Source organism: Columba livia, chromosome 9 (genome assembly GCF_036013475.1).
Source record: "Columba livia isolate bColLiv1 breed racing homer chromosome 9, bColLiv1.pat.W.v2, whole genome shotgun sequence".
NCBI lineage: Eukaryota > Metazoa > Chordata > Aves > Columbiformes > Columbidae > Columba > Columba livia.
In genome coordinates this window covers 468,656-495,885 of record NC_088610.1, presented here as the reverse complement: position 1 = coordinate 495,885, position 27,230 = coordinate 468,656, and the positions used below count along the sequence as shown (strand labels likewise).

At 54.2% G+C, this 27,230-nt stretch overlaps 2 protein-coding genes and 1 long non-coding RNA gene across 4 annotated transcripts in view; 2 read left to right on the top strand and 1 right to left on the bottom strand.

Moving 5' to 3' along the window:
* Positions 1-6,549, bottom strand: part of LOC135580217 (uncharacterized) — a 63,201-nt gene extending 56,652 nt beyond the window's left edge. The window contains exon 1 of the long non-coding RNA XR_010474549.1: positions 6,127-6,549. This is a non-coding gene — a long non-coding RNA (uncharacterized LOC135580217). The remainder of the gene's footprint in view (positions 1-6,126) is intronic.
* A 1,203-nt stretch (positions 6,550-7,752) lies between these two features.
* CLRN1 (clarin 1) lies at positions 7,753-15,409 on the top strand. 2 transcript variants are annotated; one of them, XR_010474543.1, is made up of 4 exons: positions 7,753-8,255; positions 11,763-11,942; positions 12,936-14,617; positions 15,087-15,374. XR_010474543.1 is itself a non-coding variant. In XM_005515510.3 (3 exons), exons 1-3 carry the CDS (start codon positions 8,003-8,005, stop codon positions 13,199-13,201), a joined length of 699 nt encoding a protein of 232 aa, XP_005515567.2. In that variant the 5' UTR covers positions 7,757-8,002; the 3' UTR covers positions 13,202-15,409. The 2 variants fall into 2 exon arrangements, 1 of the variants encoding a protein (XP_005515567.2); XM_005515510.3 differs by having other exon boundaries at positions 7,757-8,255; positions 12,936-15,409.
* A 143-nt stretch (positions 15,410-15,552) lies between these two features.
* MINDY4B (MINDY family member 4B) lies at positions 15,553-25,705 on the top strand. The gene is made up of 10 exons (XM_065073224.1): positions 15,553-16,745; positions 18,775-18,894; positions 19,128-19,219; positions 19,854-20,019; positions 20,444-20,509; positions 21,028-21,098; positions 22,281-22,353; positions 22,817-22,981; positions 23,079-23,326; positions 24,489-25,705. The coding sequence occupies exons 1-10, from the start codon at positions 16,563-16,565 to the stop codon at positions 25,168-25,170; spliced, it is 1,866 nt and encodes a 621-aa protein (XP_064929296.1). The 5' UTR covers positions 15,553-16,562; the 3' UTR covers positions 25,171-25,705.
* The last annotated feature ends 1,525 nt before the right edge of the window (positions 25,706-27,230 follow it).

The window sequence follows — 27,230 nt, the reverse complement described above, 5'->3', positions numbered from 1 at the left end:
GAGCTCGTGTACCTAAAGGACTGGAACCTGTCAGGGCGGCTGAAGACAGAGATTCCTCTCCATCTGGGACCTCAGGTTCTGCGCTCCCTGCACCGAGAACAACTAAAAACCGCGTCTGCACACGATTGCACAGGATATTCCCCCAGTCTGCACCTGCAAACATCGGTGTGATGGTTCCCTGGCTCTTCACAGAACCCAGACCTGCTCTAGAACAACGGGTTTTCCCCAGTACCTTGCTGGGTTATTTCTGAGGTGTTTGTTTAATCACTGTGGATTGCTTATTGAAAGCGAATATGTGAGACATGCACTATCATCTGCAATGACACTTACATATAAAAGATAAATTTAAGATAAAGAACTCCCAGGACCAATGTGAATACAACAGGTAACTCCTCGTTTGTGTAAATGACACTAAATATTATAATAACCAGGGCAAACATTTCTGCTTTGCCTGGATTTTGGTGCGAGGCAGAAACAACCCAGTGAGCGCCCTGGGTTCGTGCTGGGAGCGGACGAAGAGACGCTTTGGAAAGTGAAACATCTGTTTGCAGGGACGCGTGCTCACCCGTCCGCCCCCGGCCGGGGCGCAGCAGACGTCACACAGCGCCCTGCCGGGGACCCTTTTTCTAGGAAAACAGCCGCCTGAGCGGAGCAGCAGCGGGTGGGAGCTGCCTGTGGGCTGCGCGGCGGCGGCTGAGGCAGCAGCAATGGTGCGGTGCAGAGCGGTGCTGCGCTGCGGTGCAGAGCGGTACATGCTCCTGCAGACCCACTCCCCACCGCTCAGGGACTCCGGTGACAACCCTTTATTTGGCCAGCAGTACACCACCTCAAACAGACCAGATCAGCTATTGCAGCCCATCTGAGTCAGCGTGCAATTTCTTACTCCGAATAGAAGGTTTTTTCATTTCAAATTATCTAGAATTTAAACTGTGATTTGATTACAAAAGTCCCCAATGCTCCAAATGCCACTGAGCTTACATGTTGGATAATGAGTAGAGAGTAAAGTGATGTCTCCTAAGAAATATCTTACTTTGTAAGCATTCTGCTCACACTGTTCTAGAAGCAGAACTAACTTCTGCTTCCATTCCAGCCTGCCCCTTCCCCAGGAGCTTGCTCACAGCCCTGGCCTGTGCCTCCCGGAGCCCCCGCGGCTCACGGGCCACCCGCACGGCAGCGTCACCACGGCATCGTGAGAACAACACGTCACCCACGCAGCCACGGGCTGTTCCGAGCAAACCGCCCGCGGCAGCCAGGCCTGCGGATCAACACCAAAGCTGGGGTTTGCCCTTTGGTACGGACAGACACACACGTTTGCTTCATTCATGGTGTTTTCAAATGAAATACAACCGGGAAGCCAAAGAGGGACATCTCAAGTTTTCACACTGCGGGGACTCCAATCAAAATTTCCCTTTATCGTGATGCTGCTTCACAAACATTGAAAAGGGCGATGTGCTCTATGAGCAAGACAAACAGGAAAAGCGCATCAGACACAGCCTCTAACACGCCTAACCACACGAGTTACACTTTCCTCACGTTAATTCTTCCAAACCTCTGTCTGTTTCCAGACCATCACTTGCACCCCACTGACACATTAAAAACAAAACAAAACCAACCCCCCCAACCTCTAAAGGTGCATCCAAGGTCAAAAAACTCCCCAAAAGCTCCACTTATTTCTGACTTAACACAGACATCTGTACACATCTTTAGAAAAGCCGTATGTACAGAACAGAATGAGATATGGTATGGTCATACCATGGAGTGCTCATCCAGTCTGGTTCCACTGAGCACCCAAATTTTGGAAGTACATTTTTCTCATGTGTTACTGAGCACCCTCGCTCCTGCCCGCGCTGCCATCTCCAAACACTTATGCATAAGACCAACCTGTAAACGAAGCAGACGTGACTTTTCTCCTCTTCCCAAGGTCAGTGGGAACTACACTTCCACAAGAAAGGGCTCGCGTCAAGCACGGCCCCCGAGAAAGAGAATCCTTTCTTCCTTTCTTCAGAGTCAGCAAGGACATTCCTGCTTCAAATTCATCCCGACCGTCCTCCTCAAAACCACCAAACCCAAGAGCACTCAAGCAGGGCTGGTGGACGTGCACACACATCGCACGGGGAAGCTTTCTGTCAATACGCTGCACCAGGCAAGAGATACTGAATGACACACGGTGGAGGGAAGAGGGGAAAAATCTTTTAAGTGCCTCAAACCAGCGAATTTGGTTCTCAGGAACATGCAGCAACTACCAAAGGTTGATCTGAGCGCAGGTAAGTGTGACCCCCCTGCCGCAGGCTTTGGCTGGGCAGGCTGGCATCACCAGAGCCGCTCCGACACACGGGCCCTGCAGCAGCTCGGGAACCCAAAGTGTCCAAACGTTACACACTTGGTTTTGCTTTGGACTGAAAATAACAAATGTGTTTGAAATCTGCATCAAGTCCCTGCAGTACAAACTGTCCCGACGGCTGCAGTAAGTTCATCCCAACAGCAGCCCATGGGCAGCGGGGGATTGTGCTGCCAACGCACAGATCATTCCAGAGCCGCAAACTGGAAAACGCGGCAGTCCAGCGCTGGGTTTGCTCCGCGGCCAGCGGCCCGTGCCGAGCGGCTCTCGCTCCGCGGCCAGCGGCCCGTGCCGAGCGGTTTGAATGCGTTTTATTTTCCCCATCTTGTCTCTCGTGCCCCTCGCGCATCCCAGCGCACCCAGATTCGGGTCCCTCAGGCAGTATCGAACTGTTCAAACCGTAGCTGACTAAGCAGGAAGGCACCAGCAGAGCTCCTTTCCCACAGACACAGCGGGGCTGTCCTTGTTTGTTTGCTTGTGTAATTTCCAGCACAATGATCTCAGAAAGACAAATACTAACTCTCTGCATTAGTAACAAGCCCTGTTCATGAGAACCAAGTTCAAAACCAGGACTTTTTCACTCTAAAATGAAAAACATCTCTTGGCATCATAAGAATTCAGCTGGACTTCAAAGACAGCGTGAGAAGCAAGACCTAAACACGAGTTCAGAGACCTAAGCTTTAAAAGCAATCTGAGTGCACAAATATCCATGAGGTTTCAGGATTCTACTGGTGATCTCAGGAAGCAGCATCACCCCCCAGAAGTCAAGTGTGCTCCTTCTCCTCCACGTCCTGTTGCGCTGGCCGGGAGATGCTGCGGGAAGGTCTGTTCACCGGGTGTCCCCCCACTGCTCGGCTGCATTTCAACACAGGAGACTCACAAGTGAAAGCCTAACCAACCATTCTAAACCAAACCAAAAGTCCTTTCTCAGTTCCCTTCCTTAGCTGTACCTGTGAAAGACTGTGGCAGATAGTTAAACACAGGCAGATGAAAAGTGAGGTGAGAGTCAAATGGCTTTTGGCCACAGGAAGGCGACAGGTGACCTCACAGAGGAGAAGCTGCTATCGCATCCTCTGGCTCGCTCTCCACTGCTGCACACACTGACTCAGCCGCCAGAGAGACCTTCCAGAGGGGCTGAGAGGAACTGCAGGTGTTCCAAGTCTGGATGAGCGCAACGCAGTTTGACTCTCATTTCAAACTGTACCAACACAAACTGTTGACTGGGCTTATGCTCCTCAACAACCACCACACTGACCACCATTCTGGAGCTGTGCACTACAGATGTTCTGAGTCAAAGAAACGTCACATGGAAAATACCTGTGGCTGAATAAGGTCAGTAGTTTTCTATGCAATACCATCTCAAATGAGTGCACTGCTTTATGCCATAGCATTTCAAATCCTCATACCCAGCTGACTCTACTGAGAAACTACACAAGTCAGTGAAGCAGCATTCGAAATCAAAGGTCCTTTGTATCACCCACCATGTGTGTGGTCATACTCACAAGGCAGCGTCATCCTCACCGTATTAATTGTGGTACTAATAACACATTTGCGCTGGCTGTGAGACCTTCACACCAGGAGGATTCAGCAATGGTTCTTTGGGATAAAATCCGAGCCCCCGCGAGGCGTGGGACACGCTGCGTGTGGGGCTCACAGCGAGCCAGCCGTCCTGCAGAGGGCACTGGCTTTACACAGGGATGGCAGGGGGCGGGTACCCTGCTGATGGACATCTTGTGTACAGAACGCTCTTTTCTGCTTGTATAATGCAAAGACACTAAAACACCGATGGACAGTTATCATGCCATATTTTGGTGCAACAGAGCATCTTGAATTATGACCATCAATCGCTGAGAACACAGTCATGAAGAAAACCCATGTGCATTCAAAGAACAAGCCATTTTGCATAAAAGTTTTTAGAACATTAATATAAGCAGCTATGGCAGATTCACTAATATTTTCCACTTTAAAATTGTGCTTCAATGGGGTAATGTTAAAGCTGGCTATTCCATCTTTCCCCAAACACATTCCAAGGAAACTCCAGGAGTTTGACATTATCCATAGGTGACATATCAACTACACTGCACAAAAAAAACCCAAAAAATGTAAAATGTTAAGGACTTCTGATGAAGATTTGCAGTACCAGGCTGCAGAACAGCCGTTCCACCTGGAGCACCTGCCCAGCAGAATGCTTCGTGACCACCTAAACCCATGGAACCTGGTTCATCTTAGACGTGCATGTTTGAGACTGCTGGATTACTCGATGGGAAGCTCCCCCAGTGCAGCTCCGGATTGCAAAGCAGCAGTTTAGCAAAGCCCTTGCCTGGGGAAATGCTGCTCTGAGCCCCTGTGTGTATCCTGGCCGTGCTGCGGGCCCGCCTGGGGGCACGAGAAATGGGGAGAAACAGGAGCAGAGAAACAGACGCATCCCGAGGAGCACAGAAAGAGCAGAACAAGCAGCCGTGCAGCTGCTGGAGCAGCTGTGAAGCTGCCGGAGCACACGAGGCAGACCAGCAGCCCCCACGGGGACAAACACTGACGTTCCCATGGCAGATCCGTCCCCGGGAGGGAAAACCCGCAGAACGCTGGGAGTCAGATGGACTCCAACTTCCCAACTCACGCCCTCGGCAGCAGGAGGGATGCGGATACCGTCCCACATCATGTCCTCGGACCACAGGCTCCCGCAGCGGGATGCCGGCAGCACGGCACAGCGCTCTGCCACCGCGGGGCGGCCCCACCGAAACAGCTGCCCAGCCACGGCGAGAGGTGAAACGTCCCGCTGGACACAGTGCTGGGGAACCTGCTGGAGCTGACCCCACCTGGGGGGGTGACGTGGTCTGCGAGGTCCCTGCCAACCTCAGCCGTGCTGGGACTCTACGATCCCACCAGCGCAGGAGGGACTCCAGGCTGCGAGTGACAAATTCACCAGGACAGAAGACAGCCAGGAACAGCAGAACAGGAGAGGACATACCAGACAAAGCACCCGAGAGGTGTGTATCTGGTGCACACAGCTTTGTGCACAAGTCACAACCCCGCACGCATGGCTGGAGACACCGTTAACATTGCTGGGGACATCCCAGTCACAAAACCCAGCCAGAGGCTCCTGCCACCCACCTCTGGAGTACCCATGGCCCAGAAGCAAGAGCAGGAGGCCTGGCCAGGAGAGCCTACGACCAGCCCTGTGGCTTTGCTGGACGTGCCAGCCGTGTCACAGCACCTGCCTGAGCCCGGCACCGACCCACAGTGAGTCCCATGGGCTCGGCTATGGAACTGGGGAGCAGGACGCTCACAGCCTGGCACAGGAGTACGAGCTACAGCCCCGCTCACCTCGTCCCTGCGATTTCAGATACATCTCCCGACCCCCAAAACCTTCCGTTCCTCCACACACGGGTCCCTGCGGTCACGGCAGAACACGGGTGGGCAGCTCAGCAGGCACACGCTCGCCCCACCTCTCAACCTCTGGGCAGCCAGTGCCCCGCACAGCCTGGTGTACCTGCACATCCAGGGGAGCCGCACAGCCTGGTGTACCCGCACGACCGGGGTACCCGCACAGCCGGCGGCTGTGCCCCGCACAGGCCCGTGCCCCGCACTGCCGGGGCCCCGCAGGGCCAGCCCGGGTGCTGAGCGGACGCGCCCCCGCCTCGCCGCAGAAAACGCCACTTAGCGGGCGGCTCCGCGACCGCCCGGCGCCGCTCTAAAGTTTCGGGGGAGGTGCCGGGCCGGACACGAGGTCGGCGGCCGCCGAGGGCGGGGGGCGGGCGGCCGGGCCCCGGTGCCGCTGCCGGTCTCACCTCGTGGCGCGGGTCCTGCGGGCAGACGCTTGAGCGGTCTGTGCTCACGGCTGAGGAGCCCGAAGGCGGCCACGGTCGCTCACGTTCGCCGGCGCGGCGGGCGCTGGACGGGCTCCGAGCGGCACGGAGCAGCACCCGGCTCAGCCTCAGCCCCGCTCTGCCGCGGGCGGGCTGCTGCCGCGGGGGCGGTGCGGCCCGGCACACCCGCTCTGCCCGCGGCAGGTGCCGCCCGAGCCCCCCGCCGCGGGCACGGCCCCCGCGCTCCCCCCGGACCGCACCGCAGCGGGGGGCAGCAGCCGGGCAGCCCCTTCCTACCTGTTATTTGTGCCAGATCCTCTCCTTGTGCCACATCCCTGTGCCACCCCGGGCACGGCCGAGCCGCGGCAGAGCCGGTGCCAGCGGCTCCTGTGCCACCGTGGGCACAGCCAAGCCACGGTAGAGCCGGTGCCAGCGGCTCCTGTGCCACCACCCCCTGTGCATGCATCCCAGAACACCATAGCTCCTTCAGAAAGCTACAGAACTTTCCATGGCATAAAATAGTGCCCCAAGTGAAAGACTGTCAGAAAGCTGACTCTTGAAAAAAGTAGCCACCAAAACAGGTAAGTGCAATTTCCTTTCCTGCATCAAGTTCTTCTCACATGGTCACTTTTATATGCATATGTTCAAGTCTGTTCCTTTCACTGCTATTGTGCTGGAGATAATCATACTAAAATGTTACAGTCCCCCTTCAGGGAACAATAAATGCACTCAAGTAAAGTGTTCAGAACCATCTTCAAATATAAACATTTCCCAAAGCTGTGTGTACTTGGCATGGTGCACAGCGTGAGCCCAGCGGTAACGAATCCGGTGATCAGCAGTGTGCCATCTTTTGGTTACGTATGATCACAGCACAAGCCACGGCTTTGTTTAAACATTAGCTTAGAAAAATCTTGTCTGTACACAGCCTTGCTTCATTTCAATTCTAAGTTTGTCTTAAAACCTACATAGTTAAACCAGACTCAGTCTTTAAGCTTGACTGATATACTCTTAAGCCACCTGAAGAGTATTTCTGCAATGGATTTGCCCCTAGTTAACAAACCACTTTCTAAATTGATCTGGTCAGGAAAAAACCCCGAACTCCATGTTCACTGAAGACAGGGAGTTTTGTAAAGAAGAGGAAATATATTTGTGTCCACTTGAAACCTGAACTGAACCGTTTGTCTGATCACCCTACACACTGCAGCCAACACACGCGATGTATAACACACACGCTGCCCTTGCCAGGAAAAAGCAAGTGCTCAAATGCAACCAGGTACTGCAGAGGCTACTGAGGCTCCTGCCTCAGCGGGGCACTGTGTGTTACCCAGACCATTGCACTAGGAACAACACCAGCACAAAACACACCAGAAACCCCACACGGCAACACACACACGCTACAACACACAAGCGGAGCAGCCCAGCCTTGCCAGCTCTAGAGGAAAACCCAGGAAAAAACAAAACCCTCTGCAAACATCCTTTTTGGGGAGCAGATAATCGGCTGTGCAGCCAGGCCTGTCTCTGGCCCCCCTCAGCCAGTCAGACAGGGCAGCCGAGCAGAGCACTCATCGCGTTACAGAGGTTCCGTCTGTCATCCTAAACCTTGCTATCGAGTGACAGAGCGCGCACTGGATGCTGCACAGTGCTCTGTCTCCAGCTGGTTTGAACACAGCCGTGTGCGAGCCAGAGCGGCGCAGGAGGAGCTGCGGAACAAAAGCCTGTAGGCACATCTCCCAGGAGGCTGTTCCTGGCGGGGGTGGCCAGTGGGGCCCCAGGGGGTTCCCTGAGCCGGGGCTCTGCCGCCATGGAGCCGGTGCGGCTGCCCCGCTGAGCGCTGCCCTGGGGCGCTCTGCTCACCACCATGCCAGCCCAGCAGAAGAAAATCATCTTCTGCGTCGCGGGGGTGCTGAGCTTCGCCTGCGCGCTGGGGACGGCGGCGGCCGTGGGGACGCAGCTCTGGGTGACGGGGACCATCCTGTGCCAGACGGGAGCTCTGCTGGTCAACGCCACTGGCCAGGAGCTGGACAAGTTCATCGGCAGGATCCAGTACGGGCTGCTCTCCGGCGAGCGCGTGAGGCAGTGCGGGCTCGGGGGGAGACCTCTCCAGTTCTCATGTGAGTAGCAACAGCATTCGCATTGTTTAACAACACCCAGACAATGGCTGGGGAGCCCGGGGACAGCTGCCAGGTCCCCTCGCTCCGACACAGCCCAGCGAGCATGAAACCTGCTGAAGCAAATGCTGCCTGTGCAGTGTTCTGATCTTCGGGTTCAAATAACTTATTTTCTAATCCAAGTAAAGCCACATTAACATTTTCAACAATCGATATTTCAGTTACAGATGTCTACATTTCAAACTGTCTGTACTATTACTTTAAAAAAAGAATACTTTTGTTTTTCAACGAATCTCCATCATGTTCCTCTGTGTGCACGTGCGAGCGGCACATCCTCTGTGCACCACCAGAGGATGAACAGCCCTAGCAGAAAGCTCCTGGAAGAGCTGGGGCACAGAGGCTTTTAGGTGCTGGTGAGCAACAAAGCAGCCAAAAAGTGAGCGATGTGCTGAGGTAACGGGAAGGACGGCTGGTGCCTCCTGGTCTGCAGGGTTTCTATCTGACACAGAGGATTTTGTCAAAGGCTGTTAGCAATCGTTTTGCTTTACATGTAATATTCATAACCTATTTATATCTTCAGGGATAAGAAGATCAATAAGATGATCAAGTGAACACACAGTTTGTATATAGCAGCACGTTAAACAGCCAGTAACAAACAGCCAATTATTGTATGTATAAGATGCCAGCTGAAGCTGTTACAAAACCCAGTTCAGAATCATTCTGCTAAAACAGAACTGGGAAAGTGCTTGCATGAGTCCTTGAAGGCAAGGTAAGGGTACCAGGCCAGGTATCAGAAATTATTTGCTATGTAATATTTTTCCAAAGTAGTAGACAAAATTAATGTAATATACCATTAAGATTTGCTATCTCTAATTGAATTCCATCACTGGTCTATCTATACATCTGAAGTTCTCCCCTGGACTGCTCTGTTTGCCATCACAGCATGAAGATATCCCACCGGCCGGTTACAGGCTGGGGTGGTTTCCAGAGGGATCCACTAGATCCCAAGGAACTATTTATCTGCTGGAGCCAACGCTTCATGAACCACAGCTCCCATTTCTGCAGTTCACATATTCCTCACTTTGATACTCCTAAGCCATTTCATCCGTGTACCTTGCACTGGGGCCCCCACCTGTACATGGCACCTGGTTATGGCTGAAATACTTTAAATTACTTCAAATTATAGTGCTAGTGCCACTGTAGCGGTGGTTTGGAAAGAGTTTTAATTTTGTGGGCAATGTGAATGAATGTTGCAGTTCTGAGAGATCATACAAACGTGCAGCTTGTTTGTGACAATTTAACAATATCAATCATCACCTCTATTTTCAATATCTTGCAATGCTACATAGAGGTGTGCTCTGGATGGTGCGAGTACTGCAGAGCATTTCCAGCCCCAGGCACTCCAGGGTTAGAGGGGTTTGCTCTCACTGTGGCCATACGCTTTCTATGCGCACTCTCAGGAACCGCCTGCGACCAAGCTTTCCTACCCAAAAGCGATTGGGTGCTTTGCAAAATCTGCTTCTGCTAGAACTGTTCACTTCAGAGCCCAAGTAACACCAGCAGCCAGTTCCCATTGCCCAGGGCTGCGGCAGCCCCGTCCCACCCCGTCCAGGCTCTCGGCGCCCCCTGGGAGGACAACATACACATCCATAGGTTAATGCACCAAGCTGCACTTCAGCATGTCTGGAAAAGGCACTGAAAACAGGCTAGATGATTTAGTTCTGTGTTTGTTCCCATTAAATGCTCCCCTCTGACCCCCATCTCTCTTCTAATTGTAAATGAAGCTGCTCCGCCAGCGGGGCCGGGAAAGCCTTCTGCTCCATTTGCTCCTGCTGCTTCCCATCGGCTGCTGGGTCAGCCGCTCATTTTCTAAAGGTCGTTGGCGTGCATACATGACACAGTTTCATTCATTACAGTGAAGGAATGTTTTCCTTTCAACACAACATAGCTGCTGGAATTAATTGTTCCTAACATGTCACATATAAAATTATAACGGCATAAACCCCTATCAATGCAGGTGCCAAGGGAAAGACTATACAACGCAGTAACGTGCCTTTCTTAAAATGAACAGTCTAACGCTGTATTATTGACTACACAGCTCCATAGCTCTGGCAGATGGGGTAGCGGTGCAGAACCGGTGCTGTTCCCTGCAGAATTCCCGGAGGGGACGGACCCCTCAGCTTTTTCCTTGGCTGCCCTGAACGGTGCAACAGTACAATTGTACCTTATACCCCACTGACAGTACGACTCCTTCTGATGCTTGGAAATCCATTAAATATGTCATATGGAGTCAAATAAACACAAGGCCTAGTTTCTACAACATGCTTTGTCTTTTAGTATGATGACATAAGGAACGTCAGCATCAGTGGCACAACGGGACAAGGGCAGCCAGCAGCACAAGTCACCTTTCCCACGGGTGAACTGTTCCGTTCGGGAAACGGGTGAATTCAGCAAACCGGCAGTTTTGCTGCAGGCAGCACCTGCACACACCAAGCCCTGGAGCAGCTGTGTTCCCAGCCCAGGGCTCTGCGTGTCCCCCGTGCGGGTCCCTGGGCCGCTGTCCTTGCGGGCACCGTGCGCCCATCTCTGCTCCCAGCCGGCCACCAGCAACGCCGGGGGAGATTTCTTTAACACAGCATCAAGAATAGCTTGCAAACACTTGCTTCATTAATTTCCCTTCCATTTAGTCAGGGAGATAAATGGACTTGATGACGCATTACCTGCTCCTTGGTGTTTACTACATGGAAAGCTGCAGACCTCCTTTGCAGACAGATGTTTTACAAGGTAGAGTCATTTGTGTGAGGCTTTTTTACTCTCCACACACTACAGCTGCAAGGAGGCAGCACCAACGCATTATTACCCCCACTTTAGTTGTGCCCCTGCGGATCAGGAGCAGTTGAGTGCATTTGATGGCTCCTTCTAAAATACCCGTTGTTGCCAAACAAACACGAATGATTAAAAATTGTTCTCTCCTACCAGGTCTGCGTGACTATCCCCTCAGGCCCTGGCTAAGCAGGGTCACAGTTTGAAATAGTGGCTAAAAAGTTACATAAAGATACTTAAAGTATTCCTAAATTTTTGCACACGTAGCCAGACTGGTGTTCCACAGTGGAGCTCGGCAGAGCCATGGGCAGAGCCGCGGCCAGCGCCATGCCTGGCAGCAGCACCGGCTCCAAGCGCATCGGGCTGTGTGTCCCGCGGCCACAGCCCCGACTGGGGCAGCTCGTGTGGCAGCAAATGCAGCCGATGTGAAAGTTTCCAGCTTAATAATATATAGTGCACAGTGAAAGGACAAATAGCAGCTTGGCAAAGGGTGGGCACGTTACCCTCCACCTCACATCCATGTGGTCCAGTGTCTGGGGAACAAACGACCCCAAAACCCAGCGCTGCCCTGCACAGTGCCCACGAGTGGGGAGTTTGTTCTGCCCACAGCACAAATCACAGATGGCCTGACTTCTAAAACAACTTTGCCTAATGTCTCTAATAATGTTTTGTTGGTTTTGTTTTCAGTTTTTCCAGATTTGCTCAAAATTATCCCTGTGAGTATCCATGTCAGTGTCATTCTCTTCTGCACGGTCCTGATCGTCTTTGCTCTGGTGGGAGCAGGTTTCTTCATGTTCAACGCCTTTGGCAGCCCTTACGAGACCCTGCACGGCCCCGTCGGGTTGTACCTCTGGAGCTTCATCTCCTGTGAGTTCCTGTCCTGGTTTTGTGTGGTGACGGTGCTGCTGCACTGGGACGGCACCCGGCGTGTCTGCTGCGTGCCGTGACCGAGTTATGGGTGTAGGAGGCTGTGCTACAGGCTGCGGCTGCATTGGCTTTATTTTGCTAGTTTGGAGTCAGGCAGGAAGGCAGATGATTTTGCTGTATCAAAACATGTTATTTCCAAATTGCAGTTAAGAGATAAAAAGCCAAAAACCTGGGTGAGCACAGGCGGTGGGATGGGCACGGGCGCAGCAACGGCACCTCCAGCCCTTCGGCCAGAAAGAGGTCCCAGGACCTGAAGCTGGGGCCATAGCACATGGTGAGAACGGGAATGGCACTAGAGAGGGGAAATAGCTAGAAGTCAGTGCTGCGGCTGCTGGCATTCACCAGGATGGGAGGTTTCCAGCCGCGTAAGCGAGAGCCCCACGCACACCAGCGAGGCTTTCTCAAGGGAGGAACTGAGAAGCAGAGGGGGACAGACTGACAACATGCTGTAAAGTAGTCTCTGAAAAGCCACGGCCAATGGGGACAAGGGGCCACCCCTGCCCCTCTGCCACGTACAGAGCAGGCAGACCCATTCTCTGTCACTGGCTTGGCTGACGCAAAGGTTTACTATTACTTTAGAAGGCATTATGAATTACTATCATAATAAAGGACTTAAGCGCATGTTTCTCTTTAAACATGCAGACAGTTCGGTTATGTTTAATGGGACAATGAGCAGCTTAAAGCTGAAAAAGAACACAGATACTTTGCTGGATCAGGGCACTAAAGCAGCCATACTAAACATTACGGGTCCTAAGCCAAATTCGATTTAAAAAGCTTCAGTAACTGTTGGCTTGGATTCTAAAAATAATCCCTGCTAAAGGTAAGTTCCAGTGGCCATAACAGCACCATGACACGGGGTTTGCTTGTGGCGCAGCGGCCTCGTGGCAGGGACTGCGGGGACAATGACATCTCTCCCTCCTCCCTCCCTCCCAGGCTGCTGCGGCTGCCTCATCATGATCCTCTTCTCTTCGGAGGTGAAGATCCATCGCCTTTCCGAGAAAATCGCCAACTTCAAAGAGGGAAGTTTTACGTTCAAGACTCACAGTGAGCAGTTTGCAAACTCTTTCTGGGTCGTCCTGGTGTGCTCGCTGGTGCAGTTCCTGAACGCCGTGCTGATACGGTTTGCGGGGTTTGAATTTCCCTTCTCAAAAGCAAAAGACTCGGGGACAACCACTGGAGCGGTTGACCTGATGTATTAGGGTTACATCATTTCAGAAGGTTTCAAGCAGAGAGGCTCATCGCTACTACATTCAAGAAACACCAGATGTACCAATTTGTAAACTATTAGCTCTAAATAGTTTTTAAAAAAAAAAAAACGAAGGTTTCAAATAAATGTCAATATGGCATATGCAGTAAATAAAAGACAACATGCTGTTTGGTAAGGTCAAAATACCCTCTCCTCCTTGGGGCAAGGCCTTATGAAGACATTTGCCTTTTATTTCTAGCAGGTTATTTGGCAAGTAGCTTGCACGAAGAAAACTGGTAACACTGACAGCATTGAATTGGTTCCGGAAAGTAAAATGACTGGGTTGCAATTGTGGCACACACAGTCACCAGCAGCTCTGCCCCGCAGCCCTTGTGAAGGCGAGGGTGCAATGGTTACCGCACCAGGGCAGCGGAGAACACGGTACCCAGCAAATCTACAGACAGCAGAGGAGAACAGAAGCGGCACAGGCTTCGCTCCGGACACACGCCGGGCTCCATCCCAGAGGCACAGTGCTCAGAACAGGCACAGGGCCACATGGACCGCGAGCGGGACAAAACCCAGACACGCCACTGACAACCGAACCCGGTGCCACGCGCCTGGCAACGCCATTGTTTCTGTCCATGCTGCTCTTTTAGGCTTCTAGTTTTAACGAGCCAGCCTGTAACTCTGTAACTCTGGAGTCCCCTCGTTTCCCTGTGTGATCACCGCGGCTTGGTGCTCGTGGGTAGGAAGCTGCCCACGGCAAACAGGATGCCAGGGAGATGGGACACGCTCCTACACACCCGAGGGAGGAGCTGGGCTGCAGGGTGCTGGACAAACCTTCTGCAGCACAGCCCGGCAATGAGCACTCCCCACAGAGACAGGGTGAGAGCAGGCACCTGCACGGGCACCGCACCCGCCCAAAGGCTTCCCCCACGGTCACAGGCACACAGAACCCTGCCCAGAAAACCACCTTGCAAACTCTCACCCATCAAACAATCCAAATAACAAAGCCCAAACCTTCAGCAAAGGGTGACAGCGGAACAAGTACTGCAGCCAGCACGCTGCAGCTCAGCAGAGCCTGGCAAGGAGGTTCTCCAGCTCAGGGCAGGCAGGAGGCCAGAGCAGACAAACACACCATCCCTTGCACCCTTGAGCTTCTGCAAGTCGGGTAAATCCAGCAGAGGGCTCACCCAGGCACCGCTGAGCCAGCCCCTGATTTACAGAGGCCAAACCAGCATTTTCCACCAAACACCATCTCCCCGGGTTACCTGGGTACCCTGGATGTGAGCTGCTGCTTGCAGGACGTGGAGATAGCACTGGGAGCACACAGGAGAGGAGGTGGAGGAGAGGGCAGCCTCTGCCTGGCCGCCCATTTATCTGTGGGGCCGCAGGTGAGGAGCGACCCCACCCAGGGCCATCAGCCCCTGTGCCCAGGGCCAGCCTCGGCTGCTGGGTCGCACCTGAGAGCCGACCTCCCTGATTTCTGTGCTGTCTTGTTACACTTTTACTGCGAATGGCAAAACATTGCTGGGGTTTTTGTAAAAGGTTCATCAACTGTACCCCTAGTCCACAAACTCTTTCCCAAAGCATCTCTGTCTCCACGTGCTGCACTGCTGGCCCTGGATCTTAACCATGTGTAGGAGCTCCTGCAAGTTGCCACAACTCATTACTTCTTTCATTATTTTCTTCTTAATTAATATGTATATTGTTCTTAATGCATAACTTGTATTACATCTCATGGTATTGTTCACTACACAGTGAAAAATGAGGAGCAGTGTTGCATCCTCCTTGCTCCTGGTGTTTCATGACTCTGCTCCGCAGCTCTGTGCCGGCTCTGGCAGTCGGCGGCGTACAGGACCGGACACCCCGCATCCCGCCGCGCTCACCAGCACGAGGCTGGCCCTTCTTTTCGTTTATATCCAGCTCCTGAGGTATACATAACAACTTCTTGCTAACAAAACAGAACTGAGACAATATTTGTGTCTGACCAGCTGAAAGTAACAGAGCCAGCACGAGCTGCTCAGCTCCGCTGCTGGGTGAGCACAGCGCGGACCTGTCACCGCTGTAACCCATGAGCATCAGCTAAACAAGTGTCACCCTGTTTCATTTCCAGTGTATTTCATTCTTTAAAAAACAAGAACATTTGTATGGTGAGGAGAAATATATAAGTACATTTTGAAGTTTCTTGAAAATAATAAGTTTTTTCGTACCCCATAAAGAGCTGGTGTGCACGTGTGTCCATGCGTGTGCAGTGAGCCCAGGGCACTCCTGGGGCTCGCGCTGGCCCCCAGGAACCTGCCCCTCGGAGCTTGTGCAACGGCAAAGCGTCCCCGACACTCAGCTGCTCGGGAACCTGGTGGGTGCTCTGCCCTTTCTATAAGGAACCGCAGGGCGGGGGAGGGATTTTATGTCAGTTTTTAGGAAGCTGGAAGACTGGAGCCCCTGTAGCACCACTAAAGAGAGCAGCTTTTTTGCCGATGAAGCTGTGGCTCCTGTGGCGGGAAGGCAGACGCAGGCGTTTGATGCCCTGTGCACAGGCTGGCCCCCATGGTGTCCGTTTGCATAGCCAGTTTGAGCCACGCTGTTCGAACCACCCTGCGGAGAATGCGAAGCCATCGGAGCTGAGGTGTCCAGCTGCCCCCGACAGAGCCCGAGCAGCCCCGGTGAGTGAGCGGAGCCGGGCTCAGCTCCAGCACCTCAGCCAACCTTATCTTTTCCACCAAATCTCAGGCAGATACCGCAGTCCTCACAGACCGACAGAGAAGGAGGAAACCTGTCTGTCTGGTGTCTGTGGCGCCAGCAGCACGAGGTCGGTGAGTTCCCCAGATCGGCTGCACGGTGCCTGACCCATGTCCCCGACACAGCCGGTGGCAGCTGTCACAGGAACAGCACCGTGCGCATTCTGCCTTTTCCAGCTCATCCCCCCGCTGAATCGGCTTCACAGACATCTGCTCAGTCTGCATTTTCTTTCCCTTGGGCTACCACATCCCGCTCAGCGCTCGCAGCCCGGGCTCCATCCCGCCTGCCATCGCCCCGCGCGGAGGAGCTGCCCCCGCCGGAGATGTCCCGCTGCAGCGCCGAGCCCCGGCCAGCCCCGCGGAGCCCTGCCCGCACCTGACGTTACACCAGCACGCTGCTCCCAGCCCCGCGGAGCCCTGCCCGCACCTGACGTTACACCAGCACGCTGCTCCCAGCCCCGCGGAGCCCTGCCCGCACCTGACGTTACACCAGCACGCTGCTCCCAGCCCCGCGGAGCCCTGCCCGCACCTGACGTTACACCAGCACGCTGCTCCCCCGCGCAGACACACGGCTGTGACCAGCGCTAATGAAAGATTAATCACGGTGTGACGGTGGGAGCTGCCATCGGGCAGATGGGACGCGGGCACCTCGAGAGCCACCACTGCCAGCAGCCCCGGTCCCGCAGCCCCAGCATCGCCCGGGAGCCCATGGGGGACCGAGGGGCCGAGCCGGCCGCGCCGCGGACGGAGCTGGAGGAGATCACCAGCAAAATTTCAGACCTAAACAAATGGAGAGAAATTTTTAATTTCCATGGGTAAGATTTTTATTCTGCTTCATTATCATGCTTTTAGTTCCAGGTAGTTTTTAATATAATTTTTTAAAGTTACGCTTTATTACAATACTTCTGAGACCATTGAAAATGGTCTTTGTGTACCCAGTAATGCAAATAACTACAGCTTTTCCTTTCCTTTGGGGTTATTTTCTGGCTGGTGTCCTGTTTCTTCACATATCAGCAACGCCTTTGTAGTTTGTGGGGTTTTTAATCTGCATTTTGTTTTCCTCTTTCAGTTTGGAAATCAGTAACACAACCCATCAGGTAACTGTTTCTCTGAAAGGTACCGTTTTGTGTTTGTCCAGCGCTTTTGCGACTGTTCACCAGGTTAGCACATCGAGGACATCACACCTGCATGTGCAGCACAGCAAACAGTTCCATGGGGATTTATTTCTTATGCTCCTCCATTAAGAAACATGCATTTTCTTCAGATATTTTAGAGGAATGTCTTCCTGATCTAAAAGTGGTGGAGCAGTCCAACATGAATTAACCTTTCTGTCTAAAAGTAATGGTTTCATTCTCAATTTTAGAACATAGGGTAAAAAAAAACAATAATCAAACAAACAAAAACCCAACACATAACAAATCAAGACTTCTGAAGTATTTGGGAAACCTGCAAGGCATCAGCGTTGGCCACTGACCGTCTGCTCCTCTCCCTGCCCAGGGCAGCGCTGGCCAGGGAGCCCCTGGAGCCCCCGGAGCCCCTGGAGCCCCTGGAGCCCCTGGAGCCCGGGACACCCCACACAGCCCATCCGCCGGCCCCCATCCCCTCCTGCTCCCTGTGGCCACGGGCGGCCGCCCCATCTCCTCGGCCATGGACGCGGTGAGCAGTGCCATGGGTACACATGAGCAGTGCCATGGGTACACGAGTGGTGCCATGGGTGTACACGAGCGGTGCCATGGGTACACATGAGCGGTGCCATGGGTACACGAGTGGTGCCATGGGTGTACACGAGCGGTGCCATGGGTACACATGAGCGGTGCCATGGGTACACGAGTGGTGCCATGGGTGTACACGAGCGGTGCCATGGGTACACATGAGCGGTGCCATGGGTACACATGAGCAGTGCCATGGGTACACATGAGCAGTGCCACGAGTGAACATGAGCAGTGCCACAAGTGAACGTGAGCAGTGCCACGAGTGAACATGAGCGGTGCCACGGGTACACATGAGCAGTGCCACGAGTACACATGAGCGGTGCCATGGGTACACATGAGCGGAGCCATGGGTACACATGAGCGGTGCCATGGGTACACATGAGCCGTAATCTGATCTCACTAAAAGAACGAACCTGGGAAACCTTACCGGGCGCTACGGCACACTGCTGGGCTGCAGCCTGTCGGCTGGACCAGAGGTATAGAGTTGTCGTGAGTTATTGATGAGGCTTTTAAAGAACATAGTTGCAATGTAACCTTAAACCAAGATGCTATAATTCTCATTAGAGAATAGCTCAAATACCAAAGTGTAACGTTTCCCTGTTCTTTGCTGCTTTCCCAGCGAACAGCCTCAGAACAGAGGCAGAATTTCAGATCAGTGAGATATTTCTGCTCTGACCCCAGTACCTAGTTTGGGGGGCACTGGTGACAGGAGCCGTCACTAGCAGCTCGGGGACTCTGGGGGTGATGGCAAAGGGTCCCCAGCACCAGCGTCACCGCCCGTGCCCTCCCACACCAGACCAGTCCCCAGCCACCTGGGCACGACCTTAGTGAGAAGCTCAGGGGCTTCATGCCTGAGGGGGGGCCGTGGGCTGGGCTGCGGTACCAAGCACGCGTCTGAGAAACGTCCCGTCCCGGTGAGCGGCACCCAGAGCTCTGTGCTGGTGCCGAAAGTGCTGGTTGATGAAACCCAGCGATACAGCCAGAGATGGCAAGCAGATCTGGTTTAGCTGGGAGCCACTTGGTTGTTTGATCACACGCACTGAACCTGCATCCCAGGGCCCCGCTGGTGTTACAGATCCACAACACGGCATGTGCAGCGAGCTGACCCCAGCCCGTCTCTCTCCTCCTCCAAGGGGCTGCGGCAGCTGCTGTTTGGAAACGTGTCCCACCGCTTCAGCTGCGAATGGACACAAGCATGCTTCAGGTTCCGCGAGCCGTACTCCGACCTGGCCTACGCTTTGGAGGCAGAAGAGGTAAATGTGTTGGTGCAGTGACCGGCACTGTCTCCCCAGCAACTCAGCCACTCACAGCAGGGAGTGCTCTGCACGCCTGCGACCCACACCTGTACCCTACACGCTGCACCCCTGCAGCCCCTGCCTGCACCCCACACCTGCACCCCTGCACCCCACACTCTGCACCACTGCACCCCACACTCTGCACGCCTGCACCCCTTGCCTGCACCTCACACCTGTACCCCTGTTTCTAGAGGGGAACAAGAGCTGTTTTGATGGCTGTACAAGCACACATCATTAAATACCTGCTCTTCGTAAGAAACACGGAGTATACTCACCTGGAAAGGTAGGAAGCTGAGCCTCTCCTCTCTTTCCTTGCATTATTCGGACTAAGTCAGACTAGCACCAGCCTCTGGGTTTAGCCAAACCATACTCCAGTTCAGGTTTGCAGCTACAGACGGGGATTTTCACCTGGGGGAAAAGCCGTGTCTGACTCCCAAGCAAGGCCTTTTCCCACCAAAACACTTGGTTTTGTCGCAGTGGCACTGGGTTCCTCGTCCCACCCCCGGCACCGCGGCCGCAGCTGGGGCAGCGCTCGGGCAGCACCGGTGCGGCACAGCTGTGCACCGGGCTCAGCCCTCGGTGCCGGGACACTCAGGACAGCCCGGCCGGGGTGGGAGCCCCACGGCAGAGAGGTCGCTCCCAGCGCGTGGGGAGCACGTCACAGCAGCAGTGACAGCACCGAGTGAAGAGTGGAAATCTCCAGGCAGACGGGCACAGCTGGATGCGCAGCTGCCTGCTGCACGAACCCCTCGGCTCCTGTGCTCCCACTTGTCAGGGCTGCCCGTTCCCCGTCACCGGGTACTGCGGCGGGGCAGCACCCTGGGCTCCCACCAGCCCTTGCTGGAATGGGGCTCAGCTGCAGGGGGGCTCTCAGCAGCCCTAGGGGGGCTCTGCCACAGACCCCCCTCCCTGGCCAGGCTGTGCAGGATAAGCCGCCGGGAGCAGGGGACGGCGCTGGCCGCGGCCCTGGCGGACACGCTGTGGGCAGCGGGAGGAGGAAGGATGGCCATCATCTGCCTCATCACCACCGCCGTCCACACTGCGCCGAGCAGGGACCACAGAGCTGACAGCTTCACGGAAAGGGTGAGTGTGAAACCACCTTCTGCAAACAGCAGTTTCTCTAAAGATACGTGTGGCCTGAAATTCTTAAAGACAAGAAAGGTAAAATCTCATAAAGCTCTTCGCTAGTTTGGGGGGCACCATTAGCTGTGGGTGCGTCACCCCACGTGCCGGTGCCGCCTGAGACACTCGTGTCCCTGGCAGCGGCTCCTCCCAGCCCGGAGCCGCCGGTTCCGCTGAGCTGCCCTCCCCGCGACCAGGACGAACCAGCCACGGCTGCTCCAGCTCCTGCGCGGAGCTGAGCTCCTCAGCTCAGGAGGGGGCAGTAAACTCCTCTCCTGCGTTAGTCCTTCATTTGTCTAAAGGAAGCTCTGCATTAAAAACTTCGGCTTTCTGGTATAATTAACGTCTCCTTTACAACATCCTTCCCTGCGCTCATGCCCAACAGGTCCAGCTCTTCGAGTTTGGTGAGAAAGCAGCAGCTCAGGAGTTCATCTTTGACCATATAAACTGTGTAAGTAAGGGATATTTGCTTTATTCTGATTTATTTTGTTGCTAGCTTACATCTTATTTCCCATTCGAAAGCGAAGCTGATGGAGATGGATGGTTTCACGTTCAGCAGACGTTCAGACATTCACTACAGTCAGTTCGTGGGTCGTTTCCAGCCTTTCCTGTTCCCACTAAATTCCCCGGGACTTTACCACCAGTGTCAGCACTGCAGTCCACAAACGCCGGGTGAACGGGGCAGCACCCTGTACATTGCTCAAATATAAAATACTGGTCCTTGCATCTTCAGCAGAAATCTGGGAAAAAGTGTATAAAAACAGTTTAGTCAATAACTGGAAGTTTCTTCTTTCTTTTTTTTACCCGATTCTGTCCAACAGAATTCGTTACAAAATCTTCCCGGAATAACACCTTGTTCATTTGGCTCCACATGCTCACCAGAGGTTGCATTTAAGCAGAGGAATTGTTCTAATTAACCATATTACGTGCCATAGCTCCTTCCCAGTGATTACCTATTTCTTTTTCCAGTTCAGGGGTGAAGGAAGTCATGGAGTGATCCTGTATTTATACAGCTTGCTTTTCTCTAGGACACTGGAAAGGTACATTTCATTTGTTTCTGTAGTTTAGTTACATCTTCCGCTCTTTTCCCTGTCTTACTGAATGTCCACTTTCAGTGGAAGGCGGGGAAGATGCTGTCCCAGGGGCGGGTGCCGACTGCACGCTGCGTTTGGTGGGTATGGGTGTCATACACCAAAAATATAATAACCCGCACGCTGCGTTTGGTGGGTACGGGTGTCACACACCAAAAATACAACAACGTGCTGCATGGAAACAGGAGTTCCCCAGTAACACCACAGTCACTGTCACAGTTTATTTAAACACAGAAGAATTCTGCCAGGGTGACTGTGCTGGAAGGGATCACTGGTCTTTCTAAACCCCATGTAATTAGATTCGGGAAAAGATGCTTTGGAAAGGCAGATTTATACCGATATGAAACGTGATTCACACCAACATGACACTACGATAGCTATTTAGCAAAAAAACGCCCTGTTGCCTCCACCAGCTGTATCCGGGCGCACCGGGCGCTGCCGAGGCCTTTCACAGGAATGGCGCCCGCGGGACCCCCAGCGTGTCCGGGGTTGATCTGACCCTGAATTTGCACCTTAATGGGAAAGCCCTGAAGGCAAGAGCACCAGCTGAGCACCCAGTGCTGGTGGGGCCAGCGCTGCTCTGCCAGGCAGCACCAAGGGGTCAGGGCAGCACCGAGGGGTCGGGGCAGCACCGAGGGGTCAGGGCAGCACCGAGGGGTCGGGGCAGCACCGAGGGGTCGGGGCAGCACCGAGGGGTCGGGGCAGCACCGAGGGGTCAGGGCAGCACCGAGGGGTCGGGGCAGCACCGAGGGGTCGGGGCAGCACCGAGGGGTCGGGGCAGCACCGAGGGGTCAGGGCAGCACCGAGTGGTCGGGGCAGCACCGAGGGGTCGGGGCAGCACCGAGGGGTCAGGGCAGCACCGAGGGGTCGGGGCAGCACCGAGGGGTCGGGGCAGCACCGAGGGGTCGGGGCAGCACCGAGGGGTCAGGGCAGCACCGAGGGGTCGGGGCAGCACCGAGGGGTCAGGGCAGCACCGAGTGGTCAGGGCAGCACCGAGGGGTCGGGGCAGCACTGAGGGGTCGGGGCAGCCCAGCGAATCCGGGAGTCCATGCAATTTCTCCCTGTTTCCTGTCGATCAGTCATGACAATGACCGCCTCTGATGCTGTTGTAACTCCTTGTGCTTGCTCCAGGCTCCAGGAAGATTTAGGCTGCACAGCAACTCCTCTGTTGAAATCCAGTTCCGGAAACATCACCTGTACAGAGGTAAGATTGGCCTCATTCCTCATATTTTTTTATTATTCCCACACTTTATTTAGGAAAAAATTCTCACTTGTTAATCCAATGAAAAAGAAAGCACAAGGCCATGGAAAAATACTTTGCAAATGTTAATAATGACTGTCTATTTAAAAAATGGATGATGAAGACGATGACAATAAAAATAAATTATTATTATTATTATTATTATTATTATTATTATTATTAATAACTAATATTATTATTTTTAATATTATTATTATTATTATTTTTATTAAGCCACGGGTAGTTGGGCTTTCCTCTGCTGATCATGGGCACAACAGAATTGGGCACGGGACACCAGCTGCCATTTTGCACAGGGCCTTGGCTCTGTGCCTCATGGCGTTCCCACGGCCGTGTCCCCACGGCTGCGTCCCCTGCGTCCCCATGGCTGTGTCCCCGTGACTGTGTCCCCATGGCCGTGCCCCCACAGGCCCTGCTCAGCCTCCTCCTCAGGGGCCGAGCAATCCCATGCGAGCTGGACGTTGGCCACGAGCCGTGGCGCGGCGGTGTCGGTGGTGGCGATGGTGGGGCCAAGGCGTGCCGGCGCAGCCCAGTGGGATACCTGCGCAGGGACCGGGCACCAGCGGAGCCACAGGTGAGCTGGCACAGCCCCGCAGCTGTACCCCACGTCCCCACAGCGGACAGCAGGCTCTGGGGACAGGGACTGCCGTGACCCCGCTCTGTCCCCCCAGGTGTGCCGTGGGCTGCGCACGCCGCGGCTGCCCGTCTGGCTGTGCGGCACAGCCGGCAGGCACGGAGTCCTGTTCAGCACTGACATGCAGCTGCTCCGCGACTGGCGTGTGGAGAGACGCTTCCCCCTGCTCCTGTGCAGCGGGCGGCAGGCGCAGAGCACCACGGCACGGCTGACCGTCGGTACGGACCCGCACACGGGGCACATGGGGTGGCTGGCACACACCGACCACGTATGGCCGGCATACAGGCACAGCTGGGTGTGCCAAGTTACACAGGTCGACAGTCCGCATTTAACATATACACACCCACACTGTATGTAGTAGTGTCCTTTCACAGAGGAGCCTACTCCAAACAACAGCATGAAAACACACAAACACGGCTTTGACAGGACTGTGGCCATGTCAGGAGAGGTGATGCTCTCAAGCAGGCAGCCCATTGCTGGGAATAGCTGCAGGGTCTTTTCTATAGGGTGTTTCCTACAGCAGCACCAGCTGCCCTGGCCCGCGCACCCCCAGCCGCTCCCCGGCACGGCAGACGCTGTGCAGGGGGTGCAGCGAGGCCGTGATGTTGCGTCGGGGCGAGCGGGGCTCCGGAGCCCACCCCAGCTGCGGGCATGCAGCAGTGACCACCAACCAGGCACAGCTCACCGTCTCATCCGAGCACAGCGCCACGCGGGACTTCACCGTTATGTCCCCTATTCTCACACAAGGGCAAAGAGTTTCTATTGGAGAAGTGGCAGGTTTTCAGGATACGAGATGCAACTATCGCTCCTGTGTTAAGTACTCACTACAGACATATTGTTTAACAACATGTTTCACCTTCTGTTGCTGCGAAGCCCCCTCAGCCCCACAGGAACGCCCTGCTGAGTGTGGCGAAGCCCCCACACACCCGCCCCTGCCACGGGACAACCCCAGGAGACAGCGTTCCTGGAGGCACAAAGTACAACAGGAACAAGAACCGTTTCATGATTCATTCAAAACTTTGAATAAACCTATTTCTAATGCAGCACTGCCAACGTGCAGGAGGGGTTAACAGCCCGTTTTCAGCAGCTACCTTAGACTTAAGTTTGTATGTTCCTGCCCAGTAGCAGGTGCCACTGTGGCCCTCGTGTGCCACCTCCGGTTCACAGCAGGAGGAGTGAACTGCTCCTTGCAGCTTCCAATGGGTTGTGAACCAGGCTGCATGCTCAGGGTGCGAGGTTCTCGGTTTTCTGTGCCACTGGGCACCATTTGCCTTCACTTTCTGAGCACCCAGCGCCTTTTCCTCACTCTCCTTGCACTGTGACATTTACAGTAAAACACTTGAAAGCACCACACTAAAGTCAGCATCTGCAGGAAAGAAGGGTGACTGGAGACTCACGGTTATGATTCACAGCGTGACTGCAGATAAGGATGTGCGCATCTGCTCAGAAAACAGCACACAAGCATGCCCTGCGAGGAGCCAGAGCTGGGGTCACAGCACCCGAGTTCCCCCCGGCGGGGCAGCCCCGGCTCTGCAGCACACACACACCATCCAGCGCCTTCTGCTTCGCACCTCAAAGTGTTTTTACAAGGGCTGGGGTTTTTAGACCTTTTTTTAACTGTGTTTCCTCTTCAGACACTCACTCACACCCCTGGGAAGAGGACCGAAGTGAAGACCCGGGGAAGAGGCGTCCGTCCCTGGAGATGGCCGTCAGGAGCAAGTGGGCAGGGGCGACCATCACCTGGAATGGGACTGACCCCTTCTTCTGAGGATCCAACGGGACAGACCCCTTCTTCTGAGGATCCAACGGGACTGACCCCTTCTTCTCAGGATCCAATGGGACTGACCCCTTCTTCTGAGGATCCAACGGGACAGACCTCTTCTTCTCAAGATCCAATGGGACTGACCCCTTCTTCTGAGGATCCAACGGGACAGACCCCTTCTTCTGAGGATCCAATGGGACTGACCCCTTCTTCTCAGGATCCAATGGGACTGACCCCTTCTTCTGAGGATCCAACGGGACAGACCCCTTCTTCTCAGGATCCAACGGGACAGACCCCTTCTTCTCAGGATCCAACGGGACAGACCCCTTCATCTGAGAGGCCCAATGGGACTGACATCTTCTTCTGAGAGGTCCAAGGAGACAGACCACTTCTTCCGAGGATCCAACGGGACAGACCCCTTCATCTGAGGGGTCCAATGGGACTGACATCCTCTTCTGAGGGGTCCAAGGAGACAGACCCCTTCTTCTGAGCAGTCCCTGCATCTCCCACTCACTCCAGTTTCATCAGCAAAACAGCGTCTGGTGCGCCGAGGGCCGTGCTGCTCGGAGGCGCTGCTCGCACTGGGAAGCCCGCGCCGGGGAGGAGCAGCTGCTGCCTCGCTGCACAGCTTCCCAGCTGGCAGGACGCAGGTTCTGCTGTCCCAGGACAGCCGGCAGAAAAGGGGGCAGCAATTTGCTTTCCTCCCCTGCCAGTGGAGATGCTAAAGAAATCCAGGTGTCTCTTAAGAGTGCAGTGGAAGTGAAATCAACATTAAGAGCTGACAATACTGCATGCGCCTCATTTATTTAATCCAGTGTGTGCAACTGCTGCAGAGGAGTGGTGTGCACCTCACTCAAAAGAGAGAAGCAGCAAAATGTTTTATCGAGGTAAAATAATAATTTGACTGAGTTTAATTAATTAGATAGAATTAAACAATTAAACATGGTTTGACAAGGTTCAACTAGTTTGATGGCAAGAGTCACCTTATTAATTACTGCATGGAGGAAATATACAGAGGAAAATCAAGCATGGGCAGGCACATCGCTGTTCACTCACATTAACCACTTTCCACTTCCTTTTTTACAGACACCACCCAAAAAAGACCTGTTAGTCATACCAAAATGTGTGTTGCTAACGACAACTGTACTGAGAACAATAAACCTTTCTGCAAACGATCCATAACTCTGCTTTAAATGATTTGAATTAAGCAACAACAACAAAAAAAAAAGTGGTCGCAAGCAGCCTGAGATTCAACCCAGCTGGGACAAGGAGCCTGGGGTCAGCAAGTTAACATGGGGGCTGCACTGGTCATTGTCCCCCTTCTTCAGCTTCTGCTCAATCCAGAGCTGAGGGTCAGCTGCAGCACTGCAGTCCCTGAGTGCCTGCAGCCCTGGTGGCACCGTGACAGGTGTGTCCCCGCTGCCCAGGCACCACACAGGAGGTGGGGCTGCGCTGCGAGCACCCAAAACCAGGGGACATTGGCGAGACAGCAGCCCCAGTGCCAGCCGTGGCAGAGCCAGAGGGTGCTGGCAGGTGCAGGGGGCACCCTGTGTCCCCCCAGAACCTGCTGCCAGACCGGGGAGGCCACGCTGCCCACCAGAGCAGCCGGGGCTGCCCGCGCCTCGGAGCCGGGACAAGGCGGGGGAGAAGAGCCCACGCTAAGGTAGGGGCCTTGCAACGAGACACGGCAAGGCAGCGCTCGTTTGAACTGGGAAATACCAGCACATGCTTATGCAAATAATGAATTAATAATGAATGCACGAAACTGTGCAGGAAGTGCTAACAAAGCTTGGTCACCCGGCGTGACGCGGTACTTTGCGAGGTTACGTGTGCCATGTAATAGCTGAAGGGCTTCCTATGGAGATAAAAGGGTGCAAAAACTGGCCTTCTAGCGCTGTTTTCCACGGCGAGGTGCCAGCGCAGAGAGGGGCCCCAGGATCGCCTGGTCCGTGCCACCCTTCACCTGCCAAGACTGCACCAGCCACTGTGGCCACCAGCACAGGTGGGGGAACGGGGTTCAGGAACGGGGTCCCCAGTCCCTGCAGCCACACCATGGCCCCCAGAGCTCCATCTGACACCCCTGCTCACCCACACCCACTGCTCCCCATCCCACTCACAGATCCGGGTTCAGGAAATGCCGGTCTGACTGCTAAAGACAGAAAAAAGAAGAGAAACCACGCTGCCCCAGCCGCAGGATCACCCACCCATGGGCGTTCCTCCTTCTGCCCCCACATCCTCACGCCTTTTCACAACCTCCTTGCAGCACGGGGCTAAATTGAAACTGTTAAATTCCTTCGATGAGAACTAAGCCCTTGCTCATTTCTGCAAGGTAACATCACGCTTCTGGATGCTTGAAAAATAAGAAGCAACAGTGACACAATCTGGCCATCTGTCAGACTTGTCTGAAACCCCCCCAGCTCCCGCACC